The 15766-nt window shown below is 40.9% G+C and overlaps 2 protein-coding genes across 2 annotated transcripts; both read left to right on the top strand.

Moving 5' to 3' along the window:
- Positions 1 to 195: 195 nt before the first annotated feature.
- On the top strand, positions 196 to 15727 carry LOC311128954 (ATP-dependent DNA helicase Q1-like). The gene is made up of 15 exons (XM_084161188.1): positions 196 to 267; positions 4726 to 4798; positions 5547 to 5768; positions 8852 to 9031; positions 9925 to 10031; positions 10141 to 10339; positions 10637 to 10803; positions 10981 to 11062; positions 11174 to 11440; positions 11695 to 11833; positions 11963 to 12054; positions 12228 to 12444; positions 12772 to 12901; positions 13968 to 14090; positions 14537 to 15727. The coding sequence occupies exons 2-14, from the start codon at positions 4777 to 4779 to the stop codon at positions 14061 to 14063; spliced, it is 1920 nt and encodes a 639-aa protein (XP_084017314.1). The 5' UTR covers positions 196 to 267; positions 4726 to 4776; the 3' UTR covers positions 14064 to 14090; positions 14537 to 15727.
- LOC311129241 (uncharacterized protein) lies at positions 14129 to 15229 on the top strand (the record flags this gene model as incomplete). Its single annotated transcript, XM_084161539.1, has 2 exons — positions 14129 to 14170; positions 14537 to 15229. The coding sequence occupies 2 exons, from the start codon at positions 14129 to 14131 to the stop codon at positions 15227 to 15229; spliced, it is 735 nt and encodes a 244-aa protein (XP_084017665.1).
- Positions 15728 to 15766: the final 39 nt, after the last annotated feature.

Here is a 15766-nt window from a genome sequence, read left to right as displayed (position 1 = left end):
ACACATGTGAATATTCTGGATGGAAATGTTTTCTAGGTTGTATTATATTGTAAAATTGAATAAAATAAAACATTGGTTCAGCGTTGATTGCAGTTGTTTTGTTGAATGTACCCCATACGGTGGAGAAGGTGAAAGCAACCGCAATCTGATTGGTCTGCACAACATTTTTTTTTTTCACCGGCGCGAGCTGTCTAGCAACCATCAAGAAAAAAGGGAGTGCAAATAAACAGTGCAAACTCAAGTAGTGGGACGAGTGAATGGTCATCGGTGAGTGTTGCTTTGCTTTGTTCTTTCAATTCCTCTTTCCCTTTTCCTTCCTTTTCCATAATTTCGTTCCACACGTTAGGATCATTATTGGCTAGCCAAATATGTAGCTGTCAAAAAGTTTAAGTATAATTTGCTAGCTAGTCAGCAAGGTTGGCTAACATTAACATTAGCTGTTTGGAGCAGGTGGCTGATTCCGGATGGATGCTGGTTAACGTACTGCTAGGGTGGTTGATCATTGGCAATCAATTAGCTATCTAACTATCATTGGCTAGCTATCTAATGTGGTGAAGAAAAATCTAAGTAAAAGAGTAAAGCCACATGGAGGAAGAGGAAGGGTGGGGGCTTTCCCGGTTCACACAAATGTCCGTTTACTTTACACAATAAATGTTTACATTCCGGCCTGCTTGCCAAAAGCTCAAGGAAACAGCTTGTCCATGTATGGATAGATTCAAAGTGTATTTTATGCATACATTTTAGAATATATATTTTGTTAATGCACATTATACCATGGTATTGTTGAATACTTGTTTCTGATTGGATTGAAGGGCATTCTAGAGCGTGCATTATTTCCCTTTATAAACTGGGTGGTTTGAGCCCTGAATTCTGATTGGCTGAAGGCAATGGTATATCAGACCATATACCAGGGGTATGACAAAACATGTAGTTTTACTGCTCTAATTACATTGGTAACCAGTTTATAATAGCAATAAGGCTCCTCAGGGGTTTATGATATATGGCCAATATACCACGGCTAAGGGCTGTGTCTAGGCACCACGTGTTGCGTCGTGCATAAGAACAGCCCTTAGCCATGGTATATTGGCCATATACCACACCTCCTCGGGCATTATTGCTTAAATAACGCACAGTATATTTGCACGGTAGAATTCAATGGCAATAGTCCATTCTTACATGTTCTAATTTATGTTTGAGCTGCTTTTGAAAGCAATAGTCGAATTGAAAACATTATTGGCATTGTTGAATTCGATTTTCATAATGGCAAGCTAGGACTGATGCTTTGGTTAGCTAAACTAGCAGGTCTGTTTGTTTGGTTACCATAGCAACTACTGTAGCTCTCTAGTAAGCTTGCTAGCTACCTCAGTGGATGATGAATACATTTCTAGCGGCAAATGTGTTAAATTATAGCCATGGTATAAAAGGGATAATCAACCCGGGACTCTGCGTTCTCTAGAAAATAATGCAACTTCTTGGAAGGTCAGTTCCACTCTGCTAGCATGTAGTGGAATACACCTTCCACCTCATTCATTATTTTCCATAGCCCCTCGTTGATTATCCCTTACATATCCAATGTTGAGGGAGAAAGATTGTAAGCAATGTATTACATGTTATTTATGTCTCCCGAGTGGCGCACTGGTTCGAATCCAGGCTCTGTTGTAGCCGGCCGCGACCGGGAGACCCATGGGGTGGCGCACAATTGGCCCAGCGTCGTCCAGGGTAGGGGAGGGAATGGCCGGCAGGGATGTAGCTCAGTTGGTAGATGGTTGTGGGTTCGATTCCCACGGGGGGCATAAGTATAAACACCCCTTTATTTTTTCCACATTTTGTTGTGTTACAAGGTGAGATTAAAATGGATTTTAATTGTCATTTTTTGTCAACTATCTACACAAAATACTGTAATGTCAAAGTGGAAGAAAAATTATAACATTTGTAAAATAAAAAATAATAAAATAAAATAATAATCTTGATTACATAAGTATTCAACCCCCTGAGTCAATACATGTTAGAATCACCTTTGTCAGCGATTACAGCTGTCTTTTTGGGTAAGTCTCTAGAGCTTTGTATACCTGTATTGTGCAATATTTGCACATTATTATTTTAAAAATTCTTCAAGCTCTTTCAAGTTGATTGTTGATCATTGGTAGACAGCCATTTTCAAGTCTTGCCATAGATTTTCAAGCCAATTTGTCAAAACTGTAACTAGGCCATTCGGGAACATTCAATGTCGTCTTGGTAAGCAACTCCAGTGTATATTTGGCTTTGTGTTTTAGGTTATTGTCCTGCTGAAAGGTGAATTTATCTCCCAGTGTCAGTTGGAAAGCAGACTGAACCAGGTTTTTGTCTAGGATTTTGCCTGTGCTTAGCTCTATTCCATTTATTTTTATCTTAAAAACCTCCCTAGTCCTTGCCGATGACAAGCATACCCATAACATTCAGCCACCACCATGCTTGAAAATATGGGGAGTGCTACTCAGTGATGTGTTTGTTGTGTTGGATTTCCCCTAAACATAACACTTTCTTTGCCACATTTTATGCAGTTTTTTATTTTAGTGCCTTATTGCAAACAGGATGCATGTTTTGGAATATAATTTATTCTGTACAAGCTTACTTCTTTTCACTCTGGCATTTAGGTTAGTATTGTGGAGTAACTACAGTGTTGTTGATCGATCCTCAGTTTTCTCCTATCAAAGCATTCAACTCTGTAACTGTTTATTTTTTTATTTTATTTAACCTTTATTTAACTAGGCAAGTCAGTTAAGAACAAATTCTTATTTACAATGACGGCCTACACTGGCCAAACCCGGACGACGCTGGGCCAATTAAATTAAAGTCACCATTGGCCTCATGTAGGACTGGGATATATGGCCTAGAAATCACATCTCGATTTTGTTTCAAACTTATGGGCGCTTCTCGTAAAAAATATAATGTTTTCTCTAAATATGCATTGTTGTACTATTAAAGGTCAAATACACTGCATTTCAAACAGTCAGCAATAATCTAATGAATTCAGGGCTTGTGAAGTTCGGCTATAAGTAGTACTAAATATAAGCCTTCCACACCCATAAGACCCACTAATAATGTTATTGTTTTATAAAAATAGTTTAACCTGTGTTTTTTTTGCAATAATCACTGATCTGGCTTTCAAGTCTGTCTATGAAAATGCCCTTTTTTGTTACACATGTAACTAGAACACATTCACTAATAATGACTAACATCTTGTAGCAGGCATTAGGCTATAGAAAATGAACACAGGTCACATCAAGCCTCTTGGATCTATTTGCCTCTTGGATCTATTTGCTAGCTAACAAGGTTAAACAGTTGAATTGTTATGAACACACCCTTTTGTCTGTCTCCAACTGTTTGAAAAGCATGTTTGCATGTCCACTTTGTTCAGATGTTGAAATCAAGTGGCCTACCTTATTTCTCAGAATGAGAACGAGTTGCCAATTCCTTTTATAATTGTGTTTTATGCTTATTGCACATTTATTCATCACAGACTAGACAGCTAGTATAATAACAGCCTTTGTCTAAAATGCTACTAGCGGTACCCGGTACCCCAATGTTCATTGATACTCTCGTTTTAGTAGTCTGCTCTGTGTGCAATTTGAGTAGTTGAGACAACTTTTCTAACGATAAACTTTTTAACTTCTCCTCTATTACAGTAAAATAATGTCTCAATGTGTTTTGGTGTCCATATGACCGATTCTGCTGGACCAAACCTCAAATGCAAATAGTGAGTTGAAACCGCTTGTCAGAGAGGAAGCTGTGATCTCTCAACTTTGTTGGTGTGAGATGCAGGGGGAGGGGCTTGGTGTGTGTGTGTAAACCATAGAGGAAGAGACAAAGCGAGAGGTTTCACTTTTGCTAAAATCTGTCCAAAAATAAGGCCAATGTGTTTCTATGGGCTTATTTAGGATCTAAGCTTCCCTGCCTTCCCGCCTTTGGGACAACGACTCCCATTGTTAGGGCGGAGACGTGCATCTCGTCATTATATACAGATCTGTTGTGTAAATGGGAAGGTGCATAAAGCACATCTACCAATAGGTGCCCTTCTTTGAGAGGCATTGGAAAACCTCCATGGTCTTTGTGGTTGAGTCTGTGTTTGAAATTCACTCCTTGACTGAGGGACCTTACAGATAATTGTATGTGTGGGGTACAGAGATGAGGTAGTCATTCAAAAAATCATGTTAAACACTATTATTGCACACAGTGAGTCCTTGCAACTTATTATGTGACTAGTTAAGCACATTTTTACTTCTGAATTTATTTAGGCTTGCCATTGCAACTTATTTAGGCTTGCCATTGTGGTCCTCTGTAGCTCAGCTGGTAGAGCACGGCGCTTGTAATGCCAAGGTAGTGGGTTCGATCCCCGGGACCACCCATACACAAAAATGTATGCACGCATGACTGTAAGTCGCTTTGGATAAAAGCGTCTGCTAAATGGCATATTATTATATTATTGCAAAGGGTTTGAATACTTATTGACAAGACATTTCAGCTTTTAATTTGTACAAATGTATAAAAACATAATTCAACTTTGACATTATGGGGCATTGTGTGTAGGCCAGTGACACACAATCTCAGTTGAATCCATTTTAAATTCAGGCTGCCTGTAACACAACAAAATCAGGAACAAACTAAGGGGTGGGAATTCTTTCTGAAGGCACTGTATCTTGCTAGCTACATTGCATAACACTGACATTTAACCCCCTCATTCAACAGAGTGATACAATTCTGCAAGGTGGTTGATTGCTTTGTAGATTTGCCTTGGAAATGGACAGTGACAGTGCCAATGGTAAGTGACTGTGATCTCACATTTCTCTCCCCCTTTCTCAAAAGTATGGAACAAAACCCATAGAGAATCAGATCTCATCATCCAAGGTATTGGATATGTTATTGTTTTTGCGAACTGAGCTGAGCAGGTGAGTCCAGAGGGACAGGTGCTACTCTATCCTCCCCCAGGGGGTATAATGGTGACTGTGAGAGAGACTGATGTGTGTCTGACATCATTAGTGCCCTACCTGTGAAACACAGGTCGTTAGTGACTTGGTGGTGTCAGACCTGACAGTCTCCTCGTATAGCATCACATGGGATTGGTCCCAGAGGAAAGCTAATCAGGGCAGATTGTGCCAAACTTTGAAATGGATATCATAATTGATATTAGGCCCTAGCCAACATATATTTACAGTGTTTATCTACAAGGATTTAGCACAGCATTTAAAAGAGAAGTGAGCTTGCTGTTTTCCATTTCTGATTCATGGTACCACTCTTGTCTTTGCGCATGTGTGTTCAATTCATATTCTATATTATTTCTATGTAGGGCCTAGATACCGTAGAGAACTTTGATGGCAGTGAATGAAAAAGTCATTAAAAGATCAAATGGTGATTAGCCTATTGTTCTCCTCTCTACCAGAGGGTCATGTGTGTTACATGAATGCTCAATCGTAAGTAGTAGATACCATAGAGCACATTGACTACAGCATATAAAAAAACCTTTGTTAAATAAGGATGGTTTTATTTGTTGTTAATATTCTCCTCCCCAGACGTGCAGGCAGAGCTGGACTCTGTGGAGGCAGAGCTGGAGGTGGTGGAGCTGCAGATAGCTGAGCTGCTGGAGAAGCAGGCTAGCCTGACCTCCAGGAGGAAACGACTGCTCCGCAAGCTGGAGGAGGCATGTGACTCCGCCCAGCCCTCTGGATCCTCCTCAGGCTCTGGACCTGGACCTGTAATGACCAAGCAGGAGCTGCTGCGCTATGAGAATGATGGTACAGTAGAGGCTACAATGTATAGGATGTGGCACATATGTACAATATACGCTGAGTGTACAAAACATTAAGAACACGTTCCTAATATTGAGTTGCACGCCCTTTTGCCCTCAGAACAGCCTCAAATCGTCAGGGCATGGACTCTGCAAGCGTTCCACAGGGATGCTGGCGAATGTAGACTCCAATGTTTCCCACAGTTGTCAAGTTTTCTGGTTGTCCTTTGGGTGGTGGACCATTCTTGATACACACGGGAAACTGTTGTGTGAAAAACCCAGCAGCGTTGCAGTTCTTGACACACTCAAACCGGTGCGCCTGGCACCTACTAACATACTCCGTTCAAAGGCACTTAAATCGTTTATCTTGCCCATTCACCCTCTGAATGGCACACATACACAATCCATGTCTCAATTGTCTCGGCTTAAAAATCCTTCTTTAACCTTGTCTCCTCCCCTTCATCTACACTGATCTACACTGATTGAAGTGGATTTAACAAGTGACATCAATAATGGATGATAGCGTTCACCTGTATTCACCTGGTCAGTCTATGTTAGGGATGCAAATTTCAGTCAATTTTGTTGTCGACTAACTGGCCCTCATTAATTGGTCAACAAACGGTAAATAAATATCAAAACTGTCAAATAAACGTGACCAACAGAAAATACTATCAGAGATCTGTATATAATGACGAGATGCTTATGTTTCCGCTCTAACAATGGGAGTCGTCCCAAGGCGGGAAGGCAGGCGACAAGTTTAGGCCCAAAATAAGCCCATAGAAACGCGTTGGACAGATTTTGGCGAGAGTGAAACGTCTCGCTTCGTCGCCTCTTCCTCTCTGATACTATGCATGCATACAAGGACCGGAAATGTTTCATTAAGAGGTTAATGGAAACATGCAACAATAGCAAGCCTATCGTCTTACTGTCAAAAGTTGATAACCTATTATTTAACATGCAACTCCTGTAATGAAGCAGCTAATAAAACCTCATTTTCAAATATTTGCCCAAATGCAATTCGCGGAAAAACACAGTTCTAAAGTGCGCACCTAATTCCATATGTGACAGAGATGAAAATCTCAGTTAGAAACGTAGAAAGAGGGGGAATCTAATAGCAACTACTATGATGTGTTGCTAATATGACTAGGATTGTGCCTTTGGCTTCTGGACAACAAAAGAAAGTTAAATGAAAACCAATAGAACAGGAGAGAAATCCTGGTTAAAGGCATGATGAAGTCTTTATAAAATAATTGCCTCCACGTTTCTATGGATGGATTTTCGCAAGGCTACTTTGAAGTATGGTAAGACATGCCTCATTATTTGAAGTAAAGTAAAACGTTCAGGTTTCAAACAATGATCTGCCACAAGCTCACATTGCAAAGTGGTGGGTGACGCGCTGATAGTCAACGGTTGGCAGGCTAAAGCCTATGTATCCGAATGGCGAATGGGAGGCACGCTTTACGAGTTCAGATTGAGAAATAAAAATAGCTATTTTTTAATCGTGGCCACCAAAATTAACACGCGATTGCATTTAGAATTGTTATTTGTTGCGCAATGACAAAAGCAGGTTTCACTCCAGTAGCCTACAGGCTTTTTGAGGAGCAACTCTGTCTGACAGGTGGTAGGCTACTCCGCTCCTCAAACTAGGCTCTGTATGCTATGCGCGTGTGATAAATAGAATGCATGACGACTAAGGAAAATACACATGCGCCAAATTAATTCCACAAAATTATGCAAGTTAACCTATAGACCGAGAAGCATTGTATTTTCGGCTAACCGATTAACACTTAATCTTAACATCCCTAGTCTATGTCATGGAAAGAGCAGGTGTTCCTAATGTTTTGTACACTCAGTGTATATTGCTGTGTGTATGTATGCATGTATGTGTGTGTGCATATATATATATATATATATATATATATATATATATATATATATACAGTACCAGTCAAAAGTTTGGACACACCTACTCATTCAAGGGTTTTTCTTTATTTGTACTATTTTCTACGTTGTAGAATCGAAACTATGAAATAACACATATGGAATCATGTAGTAACCATGTAGTAGCAATTTTACCAAGAATGAGAGTGATGGTGTGCTGCATCAGATGACCTGGCCTCCACAATCCCCTGACCTCAACCCAATTGAGATGGTTTGGGATGAGTCGGAGGGCAGAGTGAAGGAAAAGCAGGCAACAAGTGCTAAGCATATGTGGGAACTCCTTCAAGACTGTTGGAAAAGTATTCCAGATGAAGCTGGTTGAGAGAATGCCAAGAGTGTGCAAAGCTGTCATGAAGGCAGGGTGGCTATTTGAACAATTTCAAACTTTTTTGGTTACAACATGATTCCATATGTGTTATTTCATAGTTTTGATGTCTTCACTATTATTCTACAATGTAGAAAATCGTAAAAATTAAGAAAAACCCTTGAATGAGTAGGTGTGTCTAAACTTTTGACCTGTACTGTATATATATATATATATATATATATTTATATTTATTAGTTTGTTAAATGAATTGAGAATCACAACCAAACTGCTGTGTGCATAATATGTTCCAGACCTGGGTTCAAATACTATTTCAAATATCTCAATTACTTTCACATACATTTCTAAGTAAGTATTCAGATAATTTTTATTTGAAAAGACAAGTAGTTGAATATTGGTATGTATTTGACAGTACTCATACGCTGACTCAAATACACTCCCATGCATTTAACCCAGGTATTTTGAAAAAAGTATTTGAAAATACTTTCAAATAAAAGGCTATTTATAGGAAATGAACATACTTCCAATAGAAGTAGTTGATTCGGGCCACATTATTAGAAAATACTCAAATACATAGAAAATAAGTATTTAAATAACAAATAATCGAATACACATGTATTTTAACTCAAGTCTGATATGTTCACATCCAAGAAGATAGGCTATCTTTCCAGAAGCTGAATTGAGCAAACAGTTAAATTAAAGCAAAAATAAACATGTAGATTGTGTCCAAAGTGCTATTTTATTAGGTAGGCTACAATCTTGAAGGCTGAATATATTGCAGTATTGTATTTTGACATGCTTGAATGTTTTCTTTCCAAACCTAGATTTTCCGTGGTCTACAGAGCTGGAGCAGAATCTGAAGGATGCGTTCCAGCTCTCTAAGTTTCGTCCTCTCCAGCTGAAGGCCATCAACCTTAGTATGTCTAATAAAGACCTCTTCCTAGTGATGCCCACTGGACGAGGGAAAAGCCTCTGCTATCAGCTACCTGCAGTCTGCTCTGAGGGTAAGGGGAGAACGCACAAACACACGCACACAAAATACATACATGCATACAGACACATACACACCAGGTGACGTGCATATACTGAAAACACTAAAGTTACAGTTCATTAAATAATTGTGTGTGCTGTGCAAACACGTACTGTAGACAGGGCTATAAATTAAAACATTTCATTGGTAGCACTGGTGCACCCAACTTAAAAAAGTTAGGAGCACCACATGAAATTGAGGAGCACCAGAAAATATGATTTTTTAAATTGATTGAGATACAGCCTATATTGGGCCTATATGGATTTCTCTTACTTTTGAAGCACATGTTGTGCCCTAGAAACTAATATGTAACACTGTAAATGCATTTGTTTATTATAAAAGCTAAAATGTTGATACGAATACCTATCATTGAAATTACAAAATAATTTGGGGAATATTAGGTTTCTACATGATGTAAAAGCACTATTTTCCAATTGAGATGCATTACATTAAAAATGATACACTATCTTTAAGAACGTCAGGTTTGTGTTGACATGCAGGAAATCTGTCATTCATTCATTCATTGCTCTCCTGAAAAAGTTATCCCTTTTCCTTTGTTTCTATGTTTGGATATCCTGGTGAAGTTACCAGGGTGTTAGCTAGCTAGCCAATGAGGTAACATGACTGAACAAAGTGTAAACAAATGGTTAACAAATTCAAATAGCTTTAGAACGGCCCATGACATAGTTTATGAATGTAAAATGCGGTCCCGGTGATCTGCTATAGGAAGATTAAAATGTTGCCCTGGTAATATGGGTCAGATCTTTTGACCTGGTTGGTCTAGAAGCAAGCCATCTCCCTGACTGCAGATGGTTGCAGCCATTACTCGCTGCAGTGTTCTTCTAACGTGTGTTTGTGTGCTGCCAGGTTTCACTCTGGTCGTAACTCCTCTAGTTTCTCTGATGGAGGATCAGCTCATGTACTTAAAGTCCATCGACGTTGAAGCCGTCTCTCTCAACGCATCCAGCAGTAAGGTAATAACCAACACAAACACTTTCTACATATTATTGATACTTGGCTGGTATTGATTAGGATTATAGCTGTAGGATTTGTGTTTGATTAGACTTCTGATATGTACCTCAGGAACATGCTAAAATGGTCCTAGCTGGGATGACCGACACCAAAGCGCCTTTCAAGCTGCTGTATGTGACTCCAGAGAAGATAGCGAAGAGCAAGCTGTTGATGTCGAGGCTGGAGAAGGCCTACAATGTAGGCAGGCTTAGCCGTATTGCTGTGGACGAGGTGCACTGCTGCAGCCAGTGGGGACACGACTTCAGACCTGGTGAGAGACCGTACATCTGTACTGTATATGGGCTACTTACTTTTTATTAGTCTCCTTACTTTGTTTTGGAAGGTAAAGGGCTACTCCAACAAATCACTCAAAGTAGAATTCTAATAACGCTATGTTTTAAATTACAATACCCAAACAAGGATATCACCATATAATTAAACAGAACACTTCAATGTATCTCTATGCATACCACTTAGAATGCATGCCCAGTAGATCGCTTCATTCTAAGTAGTATGCTGTGAGTTTTGTGTGGGGCTGTTAGCCAACTACCCCCTCCTCTCCCGCCAGACTACAAGCTCCTGGGGATCCTGAAGAGGCAATTTCCAAAGGTTCCGTTGCTAGGGCTGACAGCCACGGCAACCAGCAGTGTTCTAAAGGACTGTCAGAAGATCCTGTGTGTCCCTGAGCCAATCACACTCACCGCCTCCTTCAACCGCACCAACCTCTACTACGAGGTGGGCGTCATGGCAACCATACACACCTGGTCTCCACCTGCTTGGCAAACACCTGTTGATGTTCTTTTGACCTTTAAATATACACACGCTTGTGTTACTAAAGGGAATGCTTGTTAGATTCCCGCTGTATCTCTGCACTGAAGTATTGAGGATCTGTACTGTTTTTGTGTCTCTCAGGTACGCCTTAAAGACTCGAACAGTGATGATTCAATCAGTGACATCTCAGCACTGATCAAGGAGAGATATAAGGACCAGTCAGGTACTTTGAAAGGAAAAACTAAGGATAGGTCAAAATTCAGTTTGTCCTATTTTCAAAATCATCACCAGCTTGTTATCCAGACTTGAGGTATTATGCTTCTGCTTTTGGCAGGGATAGTGTACGTGTTTTCCCAGAAGGATGCAGAGACAGTGTCAGCAGACCTACAGAAGAAAGGCATCAATGCAAATCCATACCACGCTAACATGAATCCAGAGGACAAGTCACGGGTTCACCGCAAATGGGCCACCAACAAGATCCAGGTGGTGGTAGCTACTGTGGCATTTGGGATGGGGATTGACAAGCCTGACGTCAGATTTGTCATCCATCACACCATCAGCAAGTCCATAGAGAACTACTATCAGGAGAGTGGCCGAGCAGGTAGACAACTCTTTTCTCCCTACTCAGAGATTGTATAATTTAGGAACAACACCTGATCCCTTGACCTCAGAAATGGAGGAATACTATTTCTACATTTAAAAGTATTTTTTCCCCTCTGATTTTCCAATTGCACTTTATCTTCGACCGTAGCCATGGGAGTAGCCATTTTGTTTTTAAACACTTTTCCTCTTAAAACTCTTAACTTCTTTTTCTCCTACCTTATCTTTTCCATGGTCCTCTCTCCGTTCCTCCAGGCAGAGACGATAAGCCGGCTGACTGCATTGTGTACTTTGGCTTCAACGACATCTTCAGGATCAGCACCATGGTTGTCATGGAGAACGTAGGACAACAGAAGCTGCTGACCATGGTCGACTACTGTCAGAACGTAGACAGGTACTGAGCTGGACCAATCACAACGCTCTCGTTGACATCACTAGATTACTTATGTGACAATTTCAGTTGTGTAGATAGCTGTGTGAGGATCTCAAGGGTACAGTAGGTGTGTATCTCTATTGTTTTAAGGTGTCGGCGCTCAGTGATCGCTGTTCACTTTGATGAGGTTTGGGATGATGAAGGATGCAACGAGATGTGTGATGTCTGTCGCCATGGCAATGGTATGTGTACAATATGGTGAACATACCACTTTTCAAATCCAACGTACATGGCGTGCTAGGGGCATAGGGGTAGATTTGGAATTGGGCATATGAGTTACTCTCCCATCTAATAGAAAGATCTGGCATCATTTATGTTGAGTCTTCATACCTAGTCTACCTGTGTTTCCATCCAGACTACATCACGGTGGACATCACGCAGCATGCTAAAGATGTGGTCCAGATTGTGGAGCTGGCGGGCTCTCTGGACGAGAAGCTGACCCCCTTGAAGGTGACCGAGGCCTGGATGGGGAAGGGTCCGGCCAAACGCAGGAAGATGATCCAGACCACCACCCTGTCTCGCCTGGAGGTGGAGGCCATCATCACAAACCTACTGCTGCAGGGATACCTTAGGTACTGACTGACTTAACGTTAAACCCTTTACTAGTTCAATACGCTTACTGCTGCAGGGCTACCTCAGGTAGGCCTATGACCTAGGGCATGTTCAGTTGGGCACACCATAGGAAAAACTTTTGCAACAAAAAATGTCTCCATTTCAGGCAGTACCTCCCTAAAGAACACATCCTTGTCTTACATCAGGTACTGACTAAGGACAAATAGGGTTGTCAAAAGAGTCTGGAGAGAATTGTGAGGAGGTCACAATGGACTTGTACTACTGCACAGCTGGTTGCTTTTAGAATGTTGATCTTTGTTTACCCCCTTTTTTTCTCTTCTCCGCAGTGAAGACTTCAGTTTCACTCCGTACACCACCTACTTCTACCTGAAGCTGGGTCGTAAGGCCCCACTGCTGAAGAACCAGAGTCACTCCATCACCATGAAGATGAGGAGGACAGGCCTGGACGCCAACACGGTCAGTACTACACAGCAATCGGTACAGGAATCATTAAAACAGGAAAGCCTTTGGGTGCATCTCAATAGACTAAAGTGGCCTCCTTCATCTGCACAGAATCGATATGATAAATTATATTACTACTCGGTAATAGCTTTTTTTTGGAAATTTTTCTAGTCCATGCAGACTAAGGATAGGAAGCTACTTTTGTCTGAAATACCTCATCCAGGGATGTCTTTTCTGCTTATCACATTTTATTTGTCTATTTCTCCTTCTGCACTTCTGACTGAAATATTTCAGTGTAATGTAATTATTTCCCTGTTTTAAAGTAGTACTTTACTCAACCTGTTTCTCACAGTCTCAATCCTCATCTCCTTGTATCTCTTTGCCCCGTCTTCTCTCTGCCTTTTCAATCTGTTTATTTTGTCTTCTCTGTATCTACCTCTATTGCTTACTTGTCTACTTACCTGCAGGTAAGTGAACTATGTTGTCAGTTTCTTTTCCTTTCAGGCCATCGGATGAAGGATCTAGATTCTTTTTCAGCATTTTGATTGATTGTATTATTTATTCAATCACCAACAAAATCAGAGCGTTTTCCCTTTTCCCTTTTGTCTATGTTAATTGTTATTTTAAAGATTTTGAGTAGAATCATTCTTACCACCATCACGCTTGATTGTTGTTAGAACGCTTACTGTAAACAAACCAGATTTCCCTAATCACTGTAGTTCTAGTGCTGTAGTGTTTTCTAAACAATGTAGTGTTGCGTAATACCAGACATGCGCCGACAACAGGGCCCCAAGTGCAGTACAACAGCTGTAGTTTTGGGTGTTGCTGAGATCTAGGCCTACTTATCTAATCCATGTTGATATTTGCTAAAGGTGACCAAGGTGCCGGTAGTGGTTGATCATAATCATCCTAACACATTGATATGGGAATGATTCATGTTTCTGGTTCTCCCATGTCAATCCTTAAACCCTTCTCTGCTTACGTTATTACCCACATATAGCTTAGGTGAGTGTGTGTGTGAGAGAGAGAGAGAGTGAGAGAGAGAGACAGACAGGTTAAAGCTGTTGTTGATGACCTACAGGTAAATGTGTCCCAGGTAAAGACCAAAGAAGGAAAGAGATCTGGTGACAATGCTGCAAACTCCCCTGTCACCAAGAAAGTCAAGAAAGACCTCTAGTGCCCCCCTGAAGAGACCAAAGAAAAAGTACAGTTCCCTGATTCTCTATTCAACCCACTGCATCTATGGCATGGCACTGTCTGGGCAACCATGTGTATGTCAATCAGGTTAAAGACAAATATGTAACGTTGGGTCCTGAACGATTTCCTTACAGAATGCATCATTATTCATAAAATAATGAAATATGCATGATGTCATATTTCTGTAAACACTTATAACCATTGTTACAGCTTTCATAGTTTGTGTCCTAACTCAGTCCTGTGTGTATGTCCTATCAATGTCTACACACATTGCTGTAGATTCATTATGGAGCATGCTTTCACTAACTCACGCTATGCCACACTAACATTGGGGTTCACTAACATGGTTCTGTATAACAGCATGCCCAATCCCAAATTAACCATCTTCTTCGATTTAGGATTGGTTCTTCAGTAAAGTCAGAGGTCACTGACACTTCCTGTTGTCTCCCACAGGAGGACCAATTAGCTGCTGGAGCTAAAGAGGTGGTGGTGACCTCCCAGTCCCCTCCTCCCGTTGCCCCCAACGACAGCAGCACTCCCCCTCCCAGACACAACAAACTGATCAAGATGGATAAAGAGCAGCAGAATCTGGCCAGGAAACAAGACAAGGACCATGACCAGACAGAAAGCCAGACAGGGGAGGACCAGAATGACCCTGCTGCTGCCCAGCCCACTGCCATTGAAGTAGACGTAGAGATCAATATTATAGAGAAAGTTAATGATAGTGAATCCCCACTACCGCCATTAAAACTCCATTCAAAACCTAAATCAACAACCCCTCAAAAGAAGCGGAGGAAACCCTGTCCTGCTGCTCTTGCTGTGGTCCAAGCACCCTCAGGTGCAGTTACAGACTCTGGCCACCAGAGGCCAGCATTGGTCAACTCTCCCTCCCAGGTCTCCATCATCTCCGAGGCTGCAGTGGAGGAGCTCTGTGACCTTAGGAACTATTACAGCAAACAGCTGAGGCGGATAAACTACATTTCCCATGAGTACTTGCAGAATCAGGGGTGCTCAGACCCAGGGGTGCTGGCCTGTATCAGAGAGCCACTAAAGAGCCTGCGCCTCCCCCGTGGCTCAACAATCGCCCGGACGGCACGCAACCTGTGGACCAGAGTCAGCTCCAGAAGGAAACTCATCCAAAGATGACCCTTGACCTTCCCTGGGACAGTTGACATTCAGATGTGGACACTACTGTACCTCTATTTTTCAGGTCCCACATTGCCAGACCTAGAGCCCTGGGGCAGACGCGTGTACTTTGTTTTGTAACACTTGATGTTCTATTTTTCTGAAATGGCTTTGACTGAGAGAATATCCCCATCCAAGTTTGTTTGTAATATTTTACGGTTGGATCAATACAACTGTTAGCCTAAGATAAAGAATGAAGAGCTGTTTTTGTTGACATTTCAATATTTTACTTTGGATAAACTACCACACATGAGCTGAAAGGTTTGTTGAACTGAAAAATGTTTTCACTATGTATTATCTGTCACTTAAATATTTGAGTATTCCCTAATCTAACAGCCACAATGTGCACGCTAGTGAATTTAATTCACTAATACGTTTTATAATACTGCACTGCAGCTTTGGGATAAGAACACAGTATATATCTTTAGCTGTCATTAATAAAAATTTGATTTAAAATGGAAATGGTCACATGAAACATTTATATATTTTGATTGTAAT

Source organism: Coregonus lavaretus (assembly GCF_964263955.1).
Source record: "Coregonus lavaretus genome assembly, chromosome: 5".
Taxonomy (NCBI): Eukaryota; Metazoa; Chordata; class Actinopteri; order Salmoniformes; family Salmonidae; genus Coregonus; species Coregonus lavaretus.
Note: the sequence above shows the minus strand (reverse complement) of the source record. Positions and strands in the feature narration are given on the sequence as shown.